This window comes from Thamnophis elegans, chromosome 14, assembly GCF_009769535.1.
Source record: "Thamnophis elegans isolate rThaEle1 chromosome 14, rThaEle1.pri, whole genome shotgun sequence".
Taxonomy (NCBI): Eukaryota; Metazoa; Chordata; class Lepidosauria; order Squamata; family Colubridae; genus Thamnophis; species Thamnophis elegans.
The window spans coordinates 28,092,551-28,107,622 of NC_045554.1; the positions used below are offsets into that span (position 1 = coordinate 28,092,551).

The 15,072-nt window shown below is 45.6% G+C and overlaps 1 protein-coding gene across 1 annotated transcript in view; it reads left to right on the forward strand.

The window, feature by feature from the left end:
* Window positions 1–1,146: 1,146 nt before the first annotated feature.
* LOC116517945 (guanine nucleotide-binding protein G(o) subunit alpha) overlaps window positions 1,147–15,072 on the forward strand; it is a 203,880-nt gene continuing 189,954 nt past the window's right edge. The window contains exons 1-2 of the mRNA XM_032231138.1: window positions 1,147–2,006; window positions 2,802–2,844. Coding sequence (XP_032087029.1) covers window positions 1,889–2,006; window positions 2,802–2,844 — 161 coding nt within the window. The 5' untranslated portion in view covers window positions 1,147–1,888. The remainder of the gene's footprint in view (window positions 2,007–2,801; window positions 2,845–15,072) is intronic.

The following is a 15,072-nucleotide window of genomic DNA, read 5'->3' on the forward strand; positions in this document are numbered from 1 at the left end:
CGATCCATGATGGATCTGCAGATCCTTCTTTAGCTGAGCAAAGTCATCTGGATACCAGGAGCTGAGAACAAACTCTCAACTCGATTCATTCATCATCACGGTTTAAACATGGTTTACTGAATAAGCTAGGATTGGCCAAAGAGATAAGTAGACAATCCCTGGTTCCAGCCATGATTAAAGGTGCCACTTTATGTGATCCTGATGCCTCTACAACCTACTTGGAGCAAAAGGACTTCAGATGCTGAATAACCATTTGTCTAAAGTGGTGTAGGGTTTTCTGCCTAAGCAGGGGGTTGGACTAGAAGACCTCCAAGTTCCCTTCCAACTCTGTTATTCTATTCTATTCTATTCTATTCTATTCTATTCCACTCCACTCCACTCCACTCCATTCCTCTCTGTTCTGTTCTGTTCTGAGAGTTAAGTCTTTGCTCCGATTTTGGGGTGCTCACTTTCTCTGGGAAGACCCCAATCTTTCTGCATTGGATTCTCCAGGTTTTTCCCCCCCACGCCCCTTCTCGGGAGGGGGGGGGGATAAAACGAAAGAAAATGCATCTTGAAAACGCATCGGCAGTACCAACTCGTGGATTTGCACCAACGGTGAAAAAAATCTATTGTTTTAAAAAAGTGCCTTTAAAAAAAAAAAAGGATAGGGAAAACCGCACCTACTTCGACCTGAAATTAAAAAAAAACAACAACCCTGCATCTTCATTTTAAAAAATGGGGGGAGAAGAAGTAAATCAAAGCAGAAGGGGGCAGGCGAGTCTCCTCGGTTGCATCTGGCGCATTCATCGAACCCCCCACCCGCGTCACTACCCAGTAAAAAAAGGGGGGGTTAAATCTCAGTAGCAGCAACTGTTGGGGGAATCGCTTATCCCACTCCGCTCTTAGAGGTTGGCAGGACAGACGTCTCGCTCCTACCCATCTTCTCTTCCCCACCCCACCGAAACCCCACCCTACCCCACCCAAGGGGCTGAATTGTCTGACTAGCGCGCATGCGCGGGCGGGGAGCCACAAACGTCAGCAGCCCAGCCGGCCTCGCCTCGCCCCTTGAAGTCAGCAGCGCAGAGCCCAGGCTCGCTCCCCCCTTCCTCCCTCCCTCCACTCCTCCTCCTCCTCCTCTCTCTCTCACTCTCTCTCCTCCGGCTGGCTCGCGGACACGCGCGCGCGGGCGCTCTCTCTGCCCCCCTCCCCACCACCCTTTCTGCATTTCTCTCCATTAGGACGGGCTGAACGATGCGATCGCTCGCAGCCATCGCCGCCGCCGCCCATTAGAGACCCCCAGATTAGGGGGAGGGGAGAGGAAGAGGGGGAGGAAGGAAAAAAGAAACCTCACCCCAATCCAAACAGCAGCCCACCGCCCGGGGGGAAAGAAGAAGGAAAGAAAAAAAGGGGGGAAAAGAAAGAAAAGCAACGGAAAGGAAATCCGAAGACGAGAAATTCTGGCCGAAGAAGGAAGGGCGGAAAACCCCAACATTTTGAACACTTTCTCTCGGGCCAGCTCGCTCTCTCTTAGCTGGGGCTCCGCTTCCTCCGACTTCACCGGCAGGCGAGCCACCTCCCTTCCCTTCTCCCAGCGCCCCCCCTCCCGACCAGCTCCTGCAGCTCCCGCAAGCTCGGCTGTGGTTCCTTTGGATGCCTTGATTCGCCGGAGCGAGCGAAGAGCAGGGCTGGGAAACAGGAGGAGAAGAGAGGAGCAGAAGGAGGGAGAGAAGGAGAAAGAGAGAGAGAGAGAGAGGAGAGGATCTCCCCCCTCGGCCTTTGGCGTTGCAACCCGAGCTCCTCCCGGCCGGCTTTTCCCCCCCTTTGGGCTCCTCCGTGAAAGGGTGGGGGGGAAGAGGCGAAGGAGAAGGGTCCGCCAGCCCGGCACCGTTCCCGATTTGGGGCCACCATGGGATGTACGTTGAGCGCCGAAGAAAGGGCCGCCTTGGAAAGGAGCAAAGCGATCGAGAAGAACCTCAAGGAAGACGGCCTAACCGCGGCCAAAGATGTGAAATTACTCCTGCTAGGTAAGCCCGAGAGTCGGGGCTTCCTTTCTCCGTCGCCCCCCACCCACCCATCCCCGAACCCTTTCGAACGTTTCCTCTTCTTTCTCCCCTCTTCCTACACACACACACACACACACACACACACACACACACACGCAGGATAGATTTGCACACTCACGTCTCTCCTTCCCCTCCCCTCCCCACCCCGTCTGCCTGCTTCTCAGGTGTGGTTCGGCGCCCACCGACCACCCTCCCCGCCTGCTCTGCCCCTTTGCACGGTCTCCGCTGCAGCCCCCTTTGAGGTTACAATTCGCCTCCCTTCGGTGTAGCTTTGCTGCCTTGTCTAAGGCCGTTTCCCCACAACCTTTTATTTGCCCCCCTCCCCAATAAATCACTGCCTTCCACCAACTAGGTGTGTGTGTGTGTGTGTGTGTGTGTTTTCACGCTCCATCTTCTGCCGCACCTTTGGATGGGCTGGCTCCAAAGTAACCCCATCTCAGCCCCTCCCCAATTCCCCGCCTCTCCCCAACAGGTAGGGGTCTTGCTTACCGCTGTTTTTAATTTAATTTGATTTTTTTAAACGTATCTCCCTCTCTCGCCTTTTTTGAACCGAAAAACCCAATTGCACAAACAGCGTCTTCGGCTCCCCTCTTCCCACCCCCGCCGCGCAGAGCCATTAGCATTACCCACCCACCCCCCCTCTCTCGTGTTATCTGCTTTTATCTTCTTATATTCTCACACTGACCAGATTTTGCTTTTACGAAGGTTTTAATATGCTCCCCCCTCCTTTTTTTCTCTTCTGCTTTGTCCCAACAGGGGCTGGGGAATCCGGCAAAAGCACAATTGTGAAGCAGATGAAGTAAGTCAGCTCATCCTCCCTTCCCTCTTACATACAGTAGCAGAGTGAGAGAACTCAAATATTTGCATTGTAATGGATTCCATTTTTTAAAAAAGAATCTTTATTAAGTGTGTGTGGGAGGGGGCACCTATTTTCATTTATTATTGTTTTGGGGATGGGAGACAACCCACCCCTTGGTTCAATGGATTTGTTAGGAGCCAATCCGTTGGTCTATGGTAGCAAAAAAAATAAAAAAATAAAAAAACCAACCCCACTCAGGAATCTGGTAACACTTTTCCCGACTACCGATTTTTTGGCAAGGCGTGAGCTCTGGACGAGTTTATGCCTTTTCACGCCCTTCTCAATACAAAAAATGAGTTGATGGGGGAAAGACTCCCAACGTTGGCCTCAATGAATGAGTCTCCGCCATGTTTGAAGACTAAGGATGGGGAGAGAGAGGAGATGGTGTTCTCGCTGCCTTAAAAAAGGGGGGGGGGGCTTGGCCAGGCCCAACAACATCTGGAGCAGCTGTTGTCAAAGCTTGAGGCGCAGGTGGGCAGAAGAGGGGAGGAACCCTCCCCTCCCCCCCCTTTCCCAGGCTTCTGAGTGACTTTCCTGGCCCCGCTGCGCCAGGTGTGAGGTGCTGTTCACCGCCATGGTGCTGAAATCTGAATTCTTGTCTTCCTTCTTTCCTCCTTCCTTCCCTCCTGCAAAGAATGATAGCCGGGAGCGATGGGGTGGGGTCGGAAGGAGAGAAACCTAGCCCTGGCCTAGCCTAGGCATTCGTGCACTGGAACCAAATTGCTCTATGGTGTTTCCCCCACCCCCCACCCCCCACCCCCTTCCCAGACCTCCCTTTGCCCGCATTTCCAATCTGTTGGTCTTGATAGGGGACTAATTGGGCCTGGGTTTCGGCCCGGACCAAGGTACGTGGATCTGTGGAAAGGCATCTGATAATACAGATTTGAAACTAGTTTCCATTAGTCCTCTTCCCTCCCTCTCCCTCCCTCCCTCCTTTCCGCAGCTTTCCTAGCTTGGAGCCCTTCCCTGTTCTTTAATTAATCAGGACAGAATTTGGCTGCCATACCAAATTAAGCCAAGGCCCTCTGCTTCTCTCTCCCTTCCCTGTTGACACACGTGTATTGTGGAGCTTTTGAGTGTGACAGATTCCTAACAAGTGCGGGTCGTAAGAAGCGGCGGGTTTTTTTTTCCTGCAGTGGACCCCTTTCGCTCTCTCTTCCCCCCTCCCTTCTTCGCCAGCAGTCAGTGACGCCGATTTGAGCTCCCAGGAGGCTTGCGGGGCGGGGCGGGGCGGGGCGGGGCGGGTCGCGGGAGGCAGATACACTAGGTGTAGCACAGGGGTGCGTGCGTGCAACTCGCGCTTTACACTGAGTTGGGGGCTCCTCTGCCGGGTGCCTCTTTGACTGGATGCCCCGGCTAAGGGGAGCGAGTGGCAGGATGTTTAGGAGATGACGAAGGGAGAAGAGACAGTCAATGTGGAAGGACAGCGGGTCGTGTGTCGTCCCTCCACCCCCCGGTTGCAAAATGGCCTTCTCAGCAGCCTTCGGATAGCTCTTGCAGGTTGCTAAGAGAGAATGGAGCTCGCGGTGGGGGGGGGGGAGAGTTGCACGCAAGCCACACCTGCAAGCGCACACAACCACACACACACACACATACATACAGAGGGAGATCTTGGGTGCCTGCCCACAGCCAGCCTTGCCTGCCCACCTGCCCATGCATGCCCATGTCCCGGGTGGCTTTTCTATACCCCGCCCGGGGCTGTTAAAATAAGCCGAAGGTTTCAGGCGGCGCAGGCGGTGGACAGCGCCCGGCAGAGCCTAGAAAGACGCGATGGTTCTCTAGGGAGCTCGTCAAGCTTCGGCTTAGCTCGGCTATACTCGGGCGTGGGACTCGCCTGGCCTTCGGAGGCGTTCGGTGGCGAAGCCAGCTACCTCGGCAAGAACCGGCAAAGGTTCGGCTCTGCTCGGACAAAACGAGGGATGGGTTTAGAACTCAAGATGTAACAAGACACGCATGTGCTGGTGTGATGGGGTGTGCTAAGACATGCAGACACAATGACAACAGAATCAGAATAGATCTGGAAGGGATCTTGGAGGTCTTCTAGTCCAGCCCCCTGCTCTAGCAGGATAACCTATACCGCCTCAGACAAGTGGCTGTCCAGTCTCTTCTTAAAATCCTCTAGTGATGAAGCACCCTCAACTTCTGATGTCAAGCTATTCCACTGGTTAATTGTCCTCCCTGGTAGGAAGTTTCTCCTTAATTTCGGATTGCTTCTCTCCTTGATTAGTTTCCATCCATTGTTTCTTGTCCTTCCCTCTGGTGCTTTGGAGAATAATTTGACCCCCTCATCTTTGTGGCAACTCCTCAAGTATTGGAACATTGTCACCCCCAATTCTTTTTTTCTCTAGACTAGCCAAACCCAAATCCCCCAACCGTTCTTCATATGTTTTAGCCTCCAGGCCTTTGATTGTCTTAGTTGCTCTTCTTTGCACTCCCCTCCCCAAAGTCTCAACATCTTTTTTGCAATGTGGTGACCCAAACTGGATGCAGCATTCCAGGTGTGGCCTTACTGAGGCTTTGTAAAGTGGTACGAATACATCGTGTGAGTCATTTTCTAAGTTTCCCTTGCTTGAACCCAGGGGAGGGGGGATTAATTATGCCAACTTTACCACCTGTGGATTGCAACTCCCAGAATTCTTCAGCCAGCATTGAAGTCCACATGAAGTCTGTAGGCTGTAAATCTGGCACAGTTGCCCCCTCCTGCTATAGGACTCAATTTAAGCCCCTACTAGAATCCAGGCGTCTCCCACCTTGGCAACTTTAAGACTTGTGGACTTCAACTCCCACAATTCCTCAGCCAACCATAAGCTTTTTTTTTTTTTTGCAGCCTGGATCTCATAGCCCTAATCTCATACTTAATTTCAATCCTGACAAATTTCTTATACTGATTCCTGCTATTCCTCCTTCCTTGATTTACTGTGCACAGAAAAGAAGGGAGAGAAAATATTTTCACAATCCTGTGCTTGAGATTTTCTATTGTTAAGGGATGGACTCCCTCAATCCTTCCCAAGTCCTCACTAGATGATTTAGCGCTCTTGTGGCTTTTAAGTTTGTATATCATAGGACATTGAAAAATAGGCTTGGAAGGGACCTTGGAGGTCTTCTAGTCCAACCCCATACCCAAGCTGGAGACTACAGTATATATACCATACTGGACAAATGACTGTCCAGTCTCTTGTTCAAAACTTCCAGTGATGGAGCCACTCATAACTTTCCTTTGCTTGCTTTTGATGTCATAAATACTATGAAGATTCCTCAAGTCTCTGGCCCAACTCTAGTTTTGCTCACACAACACAACGAACTTCATTATGCAGCTCAGCCATTCATCAAATGGCCTGGCTTTGTAAGTCACTAACAATCGCAACAACAACAAGAAATAACTAAAGTTGAAAGCTCACCAAATGTTACAAATGTATGTGTTAGATCTTTCACTGACCTGGTTGTAAGGACACAACCCTTGAGTTTCTGGTGTCATAAATAGCCCAATAGGTAAATATAAACTATTACACATGCCAACAAGAGGGGCTCTTTTTCAAAATAACTCAGGGAGGTGAGACAGAGTATCGCAAAACTATTGTTCACTATTGCCTGTGCCTGGATTTGCATACCCTGTTCACATTACTTGTTATGCCCAAATTGATAAACCATTTATATTGTTTTGTAGTATGATTTGATTGCTTACTTAGTATCCTATGACTATCACTAAGTGATGTGTCTTATGATTCGTAATGAATGTATCTTTTATGTACACTGAGAACATCTGCACCAAAGACAAATTCCTTGTGTGTCCAATCACACTTGGTCAATAAAGAATTCCTATTCTATTCTGTTCTGTTCCATTTTATTCTATTCTATTCTCATTCCCACTCCATTCTCATTCTATTCTATTCTGTTCCATTCTATTGCATTCCATTCCCATTACTCTATTCTATTCTATTCTATTCTAATTCCCACTCCAGTCTCATCCTCATTCTATTCTATTCTGTTCTGTTCTGTTTTATTCCATTCCATTCCCATTATTCTATTCTATTCTCATTCCCACCCCAGTCTCATTCTCATTCTATTCTATTCTGTTCCATTCTATTCCATTCCATTCCCATTATTCTATTCTATCCTATCCTATTATTATTCTACTCTACTCTAAATTCCATTCCATTCTATTCTATATTGATCTGAGGACCAACTTATCATCTGAGCACCGAAAAGAATGGCTGAGTTTCCACAACACATGAACTACATTTTAGCCTAACCTCATTCTAACTTAGTTTGTTAGAACTTGACTTACAAACTATTTAAAAAAGGCATAACGAATACTTTTTAAAAGTCCCTTCTTTAAGCAAAATATTTATTGAGGTTTTCTCAAGTGAGTTATTACTTCCCTGATCCCCCCCCCAATATTTTCCCCAAGCTCTAGAATGGCATTGCCCTCCTATCTTCATCTTCCCAGATTAAGGCTACCCAGGGACCTCATATCTGGACTGAGATAAGATAAGATAAGCACCCATCTCTTTAGGTTTCAGCTGATGATGCCTTGGTTTACTCACACTCTGGAAAAATAAACAGACACCTGATCTTTTATGGAGCAAGCTAAGGCACAAATGGCTGCATATTTCCTGGCAAGCTAGTTGCTATGAAAATCAAACTTGTTAGTAGGCATAGTTTAACCTGAAAATGTTTGCTTTCCTGTTAAATTAAGGGGAGGGATAGGAATAAACAAACTCTCCACTGCCAAGGTTCATGGCTTAGTTGTCTAAACCTTGATTGAAGGTATAACTGAATGGGCAGAGATGGATATATATTTTTAATTTTTGCTCTTTGCTTTTTCAAGGCTTTAGGGGGGAAATTGAAGGTCTCTGAAAAGGGACCCCAAAAGGTCCAGATTGATGAAACAAATTGTCAGGTCTGGGAGCCATCTTTTGCATTAGTAGCACCTCATTGATTAGCTGCATGAACACTGCTACAAAGTGGTCCTCATTTACCTGGATGACACAAATAGCCTGGTTGTGCAATTTTGTGGTGGGGTAGGGCAGGTGACATAGAAGTGGAAACAGGAGTAATGTGTCTCTGAAAGGATTCTTACTTTAATCTTTTTTTTGAGAATATTCTATCTATATACAGTATCTATATCTATCTGTTTGTCTGTCTGTCTGTCTATCTATCTATCTGTCTGTCTGTCTGTCTGTCTGTCTGTCTGTCTGTCTGTCTGTATCTGTATCTACCTCTACCTACCTACCTACCTACCTACCTACCTACCTATCTATCTATCTATCTATCTATCTATCTATCTATCTTCTATCCACCTATCTATCCTTCCATCTATCTATCTATCTATCTATCTATCCATCCATCCATCCATCCATCCATCCATCCATCCATCCATCCATCTATCTATCTATCTATCTCTGTATCTGTATCTGTATCTGTATCTGTATCTACCTCTACCTCTACCTCTACCTATCTATCTACCTACCTACCTATCTGTATCTACCTCTACCTCTACCTCTACCTCTACCTCTACCTCTACCTCTACCTCTACCTCTACCTCTACCTCTACCTCTACCTCTACCTCTACCTCTGTCTGTCTGTCTGTCTGTCTGTCTGTCTGTCTATCTATCTATCTATCTATCTATCTATCTATCTATCTATCTATCTATCTATCTATCTTCTATCCACCTATCTATTCTTCCATCTGTCTGTCTGTCTGTCTGTCTGTCTATATCTATCATCTATCTCTATATCTATCTATCTATCTATCTATCTATCTATCTTCTATCCACCTATCTATCCTTCCATCTATCTATCTATCCATCCATCCATCCATCCATCCATCCATCCATCCATCTATCATCTATCTATCTATCTATCTATCTATCTATCTATCTATCTATCTATCTATCTATTTTTGGCCATTTTCATATCTAACATTGGTGGTTACTTTTTGGAGGTGTTGAGGTCCACCCCAATCCAAAACATATTGAATGATTGGACTTGTTTTCCGTTTTCTGATGATCTCAGCCCTCAAAGCAGGTGCACAATCTTATTTTTAAGGTGCAAATGCTATTATCCTACAGTTTTCATCAATATCCCCTAATGGTATGAAGTCAGTTGGAGGACAAGCTTATTTTGTTGGGGCTTTGTAGACAAACACATGCCCTGATACGATGGTCTGAGAGTGCATGGAATTAGAACTACATTGAAGTTGATGCATTTGTGTGTGATGTTCTGCAGTTTCAAAGCAAAGTGTGCATATGGCACTAGATAAAAGTCTTGGAGAACCTCATGATTTTGCACTCAGGGCTGCGCCTGGCACACAAGAGCAGTGATTCTATGCTGGAGATGCGATATGTGTCTGAACATTTTCCATCCCTTGAAGGCAGGCTAAGCTTTGAATCTGCCCAGTGTGGTCTGGAACGAGTTTTCCTTTGATTGAAATAGAAGAAAGTGGGATAAGTAAGACTGGAGGCAAATTCCAAGCCGATTGGGTGGGTTCCAATTTTTATTTCAGTTCGGTGGAGATGCACAGATAGTATCTGTAGATACTTTGTTATTGACATGTTGTTACGTTTAAATAAAAAGAGGCCATTTGTTTTTAAGGATTGGCATGAAACGTGAGCTTCAGTTGACTTGGTGATCTCTTGCAGCTCCATATTTGGAACTCTGCTCCTTGGTCTCTTTGTTGTAATCCCCCCCCCAAGGTCTTCATGTTCCCAGAACAATGGGGCTGAGGAGCATGAAGTTGGAAATGCTTCCTTCTGACTCCTTTGTTGAAGGAAAAAAAAGAAGCAAAAGAATCCACCTATTGTATATGAAGCTAAATAAGGATTCTTGTTATGGTTCAACAATGGCTGAAGGAGCTATGTGGGAGGCTATGTGGAGAGTTACAGGGTTTAGGAGAAGTCAAGGGCAGGTTCTTACTGCTTGCAGCTCTTCATGCTAACCAGGGCTCCCCCAACATTCCCCTAGGTCTGAAAACAAATCTAAAATCAGTATAAACCAGGTAACACCCCCCCCCCCCCATGCAGTGGGGCCAACCATAGGCTTTAGGGTTGTCATGGCAACCCTGAAATCTCAAGCTTCCTCCAAACACCTCCCTAGGGACAGTAAGTTGGAATAGAATGGAGTAGAATAGGGTAGGGTAGAATAGGGTAGGGTAGAATAGGGTAGGGTAGAATAGGGTAGGGTAGAATAGGGTAGCATAGAATAGAATAGGGTAGGGTAGAGTAGAATAGGGTAGGGTAGGGTATAATAGGGTAGGGTATAATAGGGTAGGGTATAATAGGGTAGGGTAGGGTAGCATAGAATAGAATAGGGTAGGGTAGCGTAGAATAGAATAGGGTAGGGTAAGTACAGTAGAATAGAATAGAATAAAATAATCAAGTTGGAAGGGAACTTGGAGGTCTTGTAGTCTAACCCTATAGCATTTCAGACAAATGGTTATCCAACATCTTCTTAAAAACTTACAGTGTTGGAGCATTTACAACTTCTGGAGGCAATTTTTTCCACTGGTTAATTGTTCTCACTGTCAGGAAATTTCTCCTTAGTTCTAAGTTGCTTCTCTCCTTGATTAGTTTCCTGGATCCCAGCATGTGGAATAATCGGGCTGATGGGACTCACAGCATCCCTCTTCTGCCTCTGTTGCTTCTCATTCTCATTTCAAAATGGAGCATGGCCAGTTGATATACAGTACAAGAAGCCACCAGATTCTTGTAGTGGAGACAGGATGGTTGCTTGGAACCTGAGTATTGTATATGCTCTCCCTGCTCTCCATGATCACCTAATCATTAAATCAAGAAAGAGAGAAGCCATCTATGACAATTCCACAGCCACTCCTGAGAATATTGACAGCAAATTAAAGAAAGCAAAATATGCAGGAAAATTGCTTTGCCCTGCATTAGATGAGGGAGGTAAAGAGACTGGACCAGTGATGGACTGAAAGTCATCCTCTATTTTCATGGCAAGGAAAGGATTTAAACCTTCACAGCCATCCATTGCAACTGGTCAAAACAATAAATAAATCCTGTTTTATTTACTTCATCTTAAATTGGCTTTCCAATCAGGGAAAGCCACTTGTTGGTTTGCTTTTGGTCTAGGGAAACATTTTAGTGTCTGCCTTCTATAGTTTCAGAGATAATATTTGTGAAATCCAGTCACATTTACAAGCACAAGACCAGGCTTGGAAAAATCACAAATTCAGCTGGTCTGACGCTCCCATTAACAGGATAGCAATTTATCCTATCATGTTTATGTCAGGAAATGCATTCCTCACACACAGTTCGTGGAGCCAAAAATAGCTCTTGGGTGTTGTCTTCAAGATTAGAGACCCACGTTCAACAGGCTGCTCTCTACAGAAGTTGTTTCTAAGTTAGTTTGGAGATGAAGTTCTGCTAAGGTCAGAGATGCAATTTTAGGAGGATTTGCAAAACCCAGTAAATAAAGAAGGAGACGGACCGAAATGGTTGGCAAGAGATAAACAGCTTGTAACTTATAACCACAACTGAGTCTCGAAGTTATGTTGTGGAGTGAGACATTTGTTCAGCGAGTTTTGCCCTTTTTTATGACTTTTCTGTCCACATTTGTAAAGTGAATCACTGCAGTTCTTAAATTAGTAACATGATTACTAGTAACATGATTGTGCAGTGAACCTGGTTTCCCCATTGATTTTGCTTGTCAGAAGGTCACAAAAGCTTCTTCTGACCGAGGCTTCCCGAGAGCATGAAGCAACTCCTTGCCCCGACAAAAAACCCTTTTATTAATTCACTGTGAATTCTGCTCATTCACATCCAGCAAAATCTTTCGAGGGAGGATTTACAGTCACAGACCTTATCAGGCTTGGAGAGCTACCAGGTTGATATCTGCAAAACGTGCAAGGAGTCTCGGAGAGTCACCAACCAATTAAGCGAACTAATGGTCTCCTGCACTCCCCTTTCGCTCCTCTTTTATTTCCTCTGGGAGGAGCCATTCACTGTCCATCTGTGGCCTTACTCCCAAGTCAACCCCTGTTCTTTAGCTGTTCCCTTCATCTGGCAACTCTGTTCATACACACACTGGGAACAGGCTCCAGCTGTTCATCTACCTCACTGATGTCTGACTCTGAAGGCAGCTGATAACTGCCATACGACCCTGGCCCCCTCTCTGCCTCTGACGCAGAGCCCTCATCTGAGCCTTCCCCAGACTCCAGGACTGGCCCATGTTCACCCCTCCCCCAACCTCCTCATTGTCCGAATCTGCTGCCAGCTCTGCTGGCCGCTGTCTAGCCACAACAAACCTGTTCATATGACTCTGGGACACTCATCATAAATGTGAGACAATTGTCAAACATCCGAATGTAAATCACATGTCCATGGGGATCCTGCAGCAGACATAAGGATGAAAAATGGTCGTAAGTCCCTTTCTTCAGGGCCATTGAACTTCAAACTGTCCCTAAATCAACTGTTGTAAGTTGAGGACTGCCTTACCTGTAAAATTTCATTTTTTTCCTCACAACAGTCCTTTGGTGTAGCTTGGCTGGGAGATTTGAGAGTTGGGTCAAAGTTTCTGGATCTGAGAGAGGTCTACAGGTAGTTATGCTGGACTGAAAGGTACTTATGACCTAGTCCCAAAATTACAATAACTGCCTCCACCTCCATAGTTCCATGGCAACATTTAGGGCTCTGGGTAACTGGCCCATATTTATGGCCCTTTGTAGTGTCCTGTGGTCCCATGACCATGCATTTTGATGTATTTGCCCTAATCTAGCATTTACTTCCAGTTTTCAGCAAGAAGCAGCTGGTAGCCAACAGTGGATTTGGAAGATGAGATGGTTAAATAGTGTTGTTGAGACAATGAACGTGAATTTGGGTAAACATTAGAACACAGTGTGGGGAACTGATGTGCTGTGGTCCGTGGAGTTGCCAAGAATCCAATGTCATGGTTCTGAGGGATGCCCTAATTAAATCATGAGCCTCGAGCCAAGCTTCAAAAGAAATCCAGTTATTTATTAGGAGAGCTCCATGTCGGCATTCACTTTCCAAGTGAAGCCAACTCTGACCCCATGTAATTTACGTCCCAATCGTGACCCTGTTTCCCCCCTCCCCCCCAGGGTGTGTCATCAATCACATTCACCAACAGAACAGTTTTGCAGATTGTAGCGATCACTCCCCTCCAGCTGCTGTGGGTAACTTTGGGAGACGGCCTTGAGAGAGATAAGTCTGGAATGTACCTCTGTTTTTGGCTGCTGTGCTGCTCCATCGGTTTCCCATCCTTCTTGCCTATGGCAACTCAAGAGCAGGCCAGGGATGCTTTGCGAGTTGACGTTCGACATGTCTCATTGAACAACAACAAACCATTTCAGTGTTCGCTTTGCAACTGCAACATTTTGTAACGTTGCCAAAAAAAAAAACAATCCCAGGTGTCTCGGATGGATATACCGGTATCTGCATTATGACTGTCATGACTTACAGCCAGAATGGGCAGGACAGGCTCCATTATGGTTGTAAGTCGAGGACTACCTATGGAATCCAGGTCTCTGTGCTGCTAGTCCAGCCACTTCGCCACTACACAATGCTTGTCCTGGGGCTGAGAGGTAGGACTAGAATTTGGTCTCTGCAGAGCTAATTGAACACCTTCCCTGCTAACCCATTCTGACTTTCCGAAGAATGTGGCCTTTCTGCTTTTATTGCATTAACTAGGTTTATTGTATATAGATTTTTAGGTCATTCCTTCCTTAGGTTTTGCCTACAATAACTACCCTACAACTCTGTTGAATAGAGTAGGTGGTGAATAATGTTGCCAAATAAATAAATGGCATGTATTTATTTTATTCAGCTATTGTATACACTGTCATAATTGCAAATTGATTCCTGGGAGCTATGCATTTCTCTGTTGATTACATTCATATTTTGCTTTCCATTCAGGAGCAAAAGGCTCCATAGATAGCCTTGCCTTCTTTCATTTTCCCCCAGCAGCCAGCTGGAAGATTAGCCTGAGAAGCCCCATTGGCCTTCATGAAACACAGATGGCTGAAATGAACTTATTTCAGTGAATGACACATTCGTTCTTGTATCCCTGCTTATATTATAAAGATTCTATTGATAATACTTTATATTATAATTATTATATTACAGTATAGTTTGTAATGCTTTTAATATTTCTTAAGAATAATGATTTTATATGTTGATTTAGTAGTTGTTGTTGTGCATCACCTAAAGTCACTTACTTGTGAGATGACAGTGGTGGATAGACAGACAGACAGGACAGGACAGGACAAGACAGACAGACAGACAGACAGACAGACAGACAGACAGACAAATAGATCCACAGAGATGACAAGACATTTTGAAGTCAAGAGTTGGGCTGCGGTGTTCCAGGGTTCTAATTTTGTATGGATGGCCAGTGGAAGTATGGATGGGCCAGAAGCATTCTTGGAAATGCTTGGTTGAATCTGTTCTATGCTTTGTAGATAGTCAGCTTCTGGGTATCCAGAAATATTCTTGCTAAATACCATGTCTGAGGACACTGTTGATCCTTCAGTTTCACTAGTGATAGAAAGATAGTTTGCAAAATTCACAAATAATGTTTCCTCCTGAAAACTAAGGAGAGGAATTCATATTTGCATCGTTTCCAGCTATCAAAAAATGAAAAGAAGACCCATATTTCATTCTCGGCACAGATTTGGCCCAGCACTTAGCATCTTAGGGTGGATCTGGGGAAGGTATTAGAGAGAGGTTGCAATGCAGGTAGTCCTCGACCTACAACCACAATTGAACCAAAAACTCCTGTTGTTAAAGGAAACATCTGTTAAGTGAATTTTGTCCCATGTGTGACCTTCCTTGCCATAGTTGCTAAGTGAATCGTTGCAATTGATGTTAAGGTTATGAAGTGAGTCTGGCTTCCTCATTGATTTTGCTTGTCGGAAGGTTGCAAAAGGGGATTGTAATCTTGGGTCATAAGTATGAGCCAGTTGCCAAGCATCTGAATTGTGATCACATGATGATAGGGATGCTACAAAGGTTGTAAGTGTAAAAAATGGTCATATCACTTTTTTCAGTGCCGTTGTAACTTGGTACGGTCACTAAATGAACTGTTGCAAGTTGAGGGCTACCTGTAGAAGTTGGAAGCTGAGACCAAAATTGACCACGTGCCCAGAGGCAGCCAATATCTCGGTGTCTTGTTATCAAGCTGCCAGGCCAA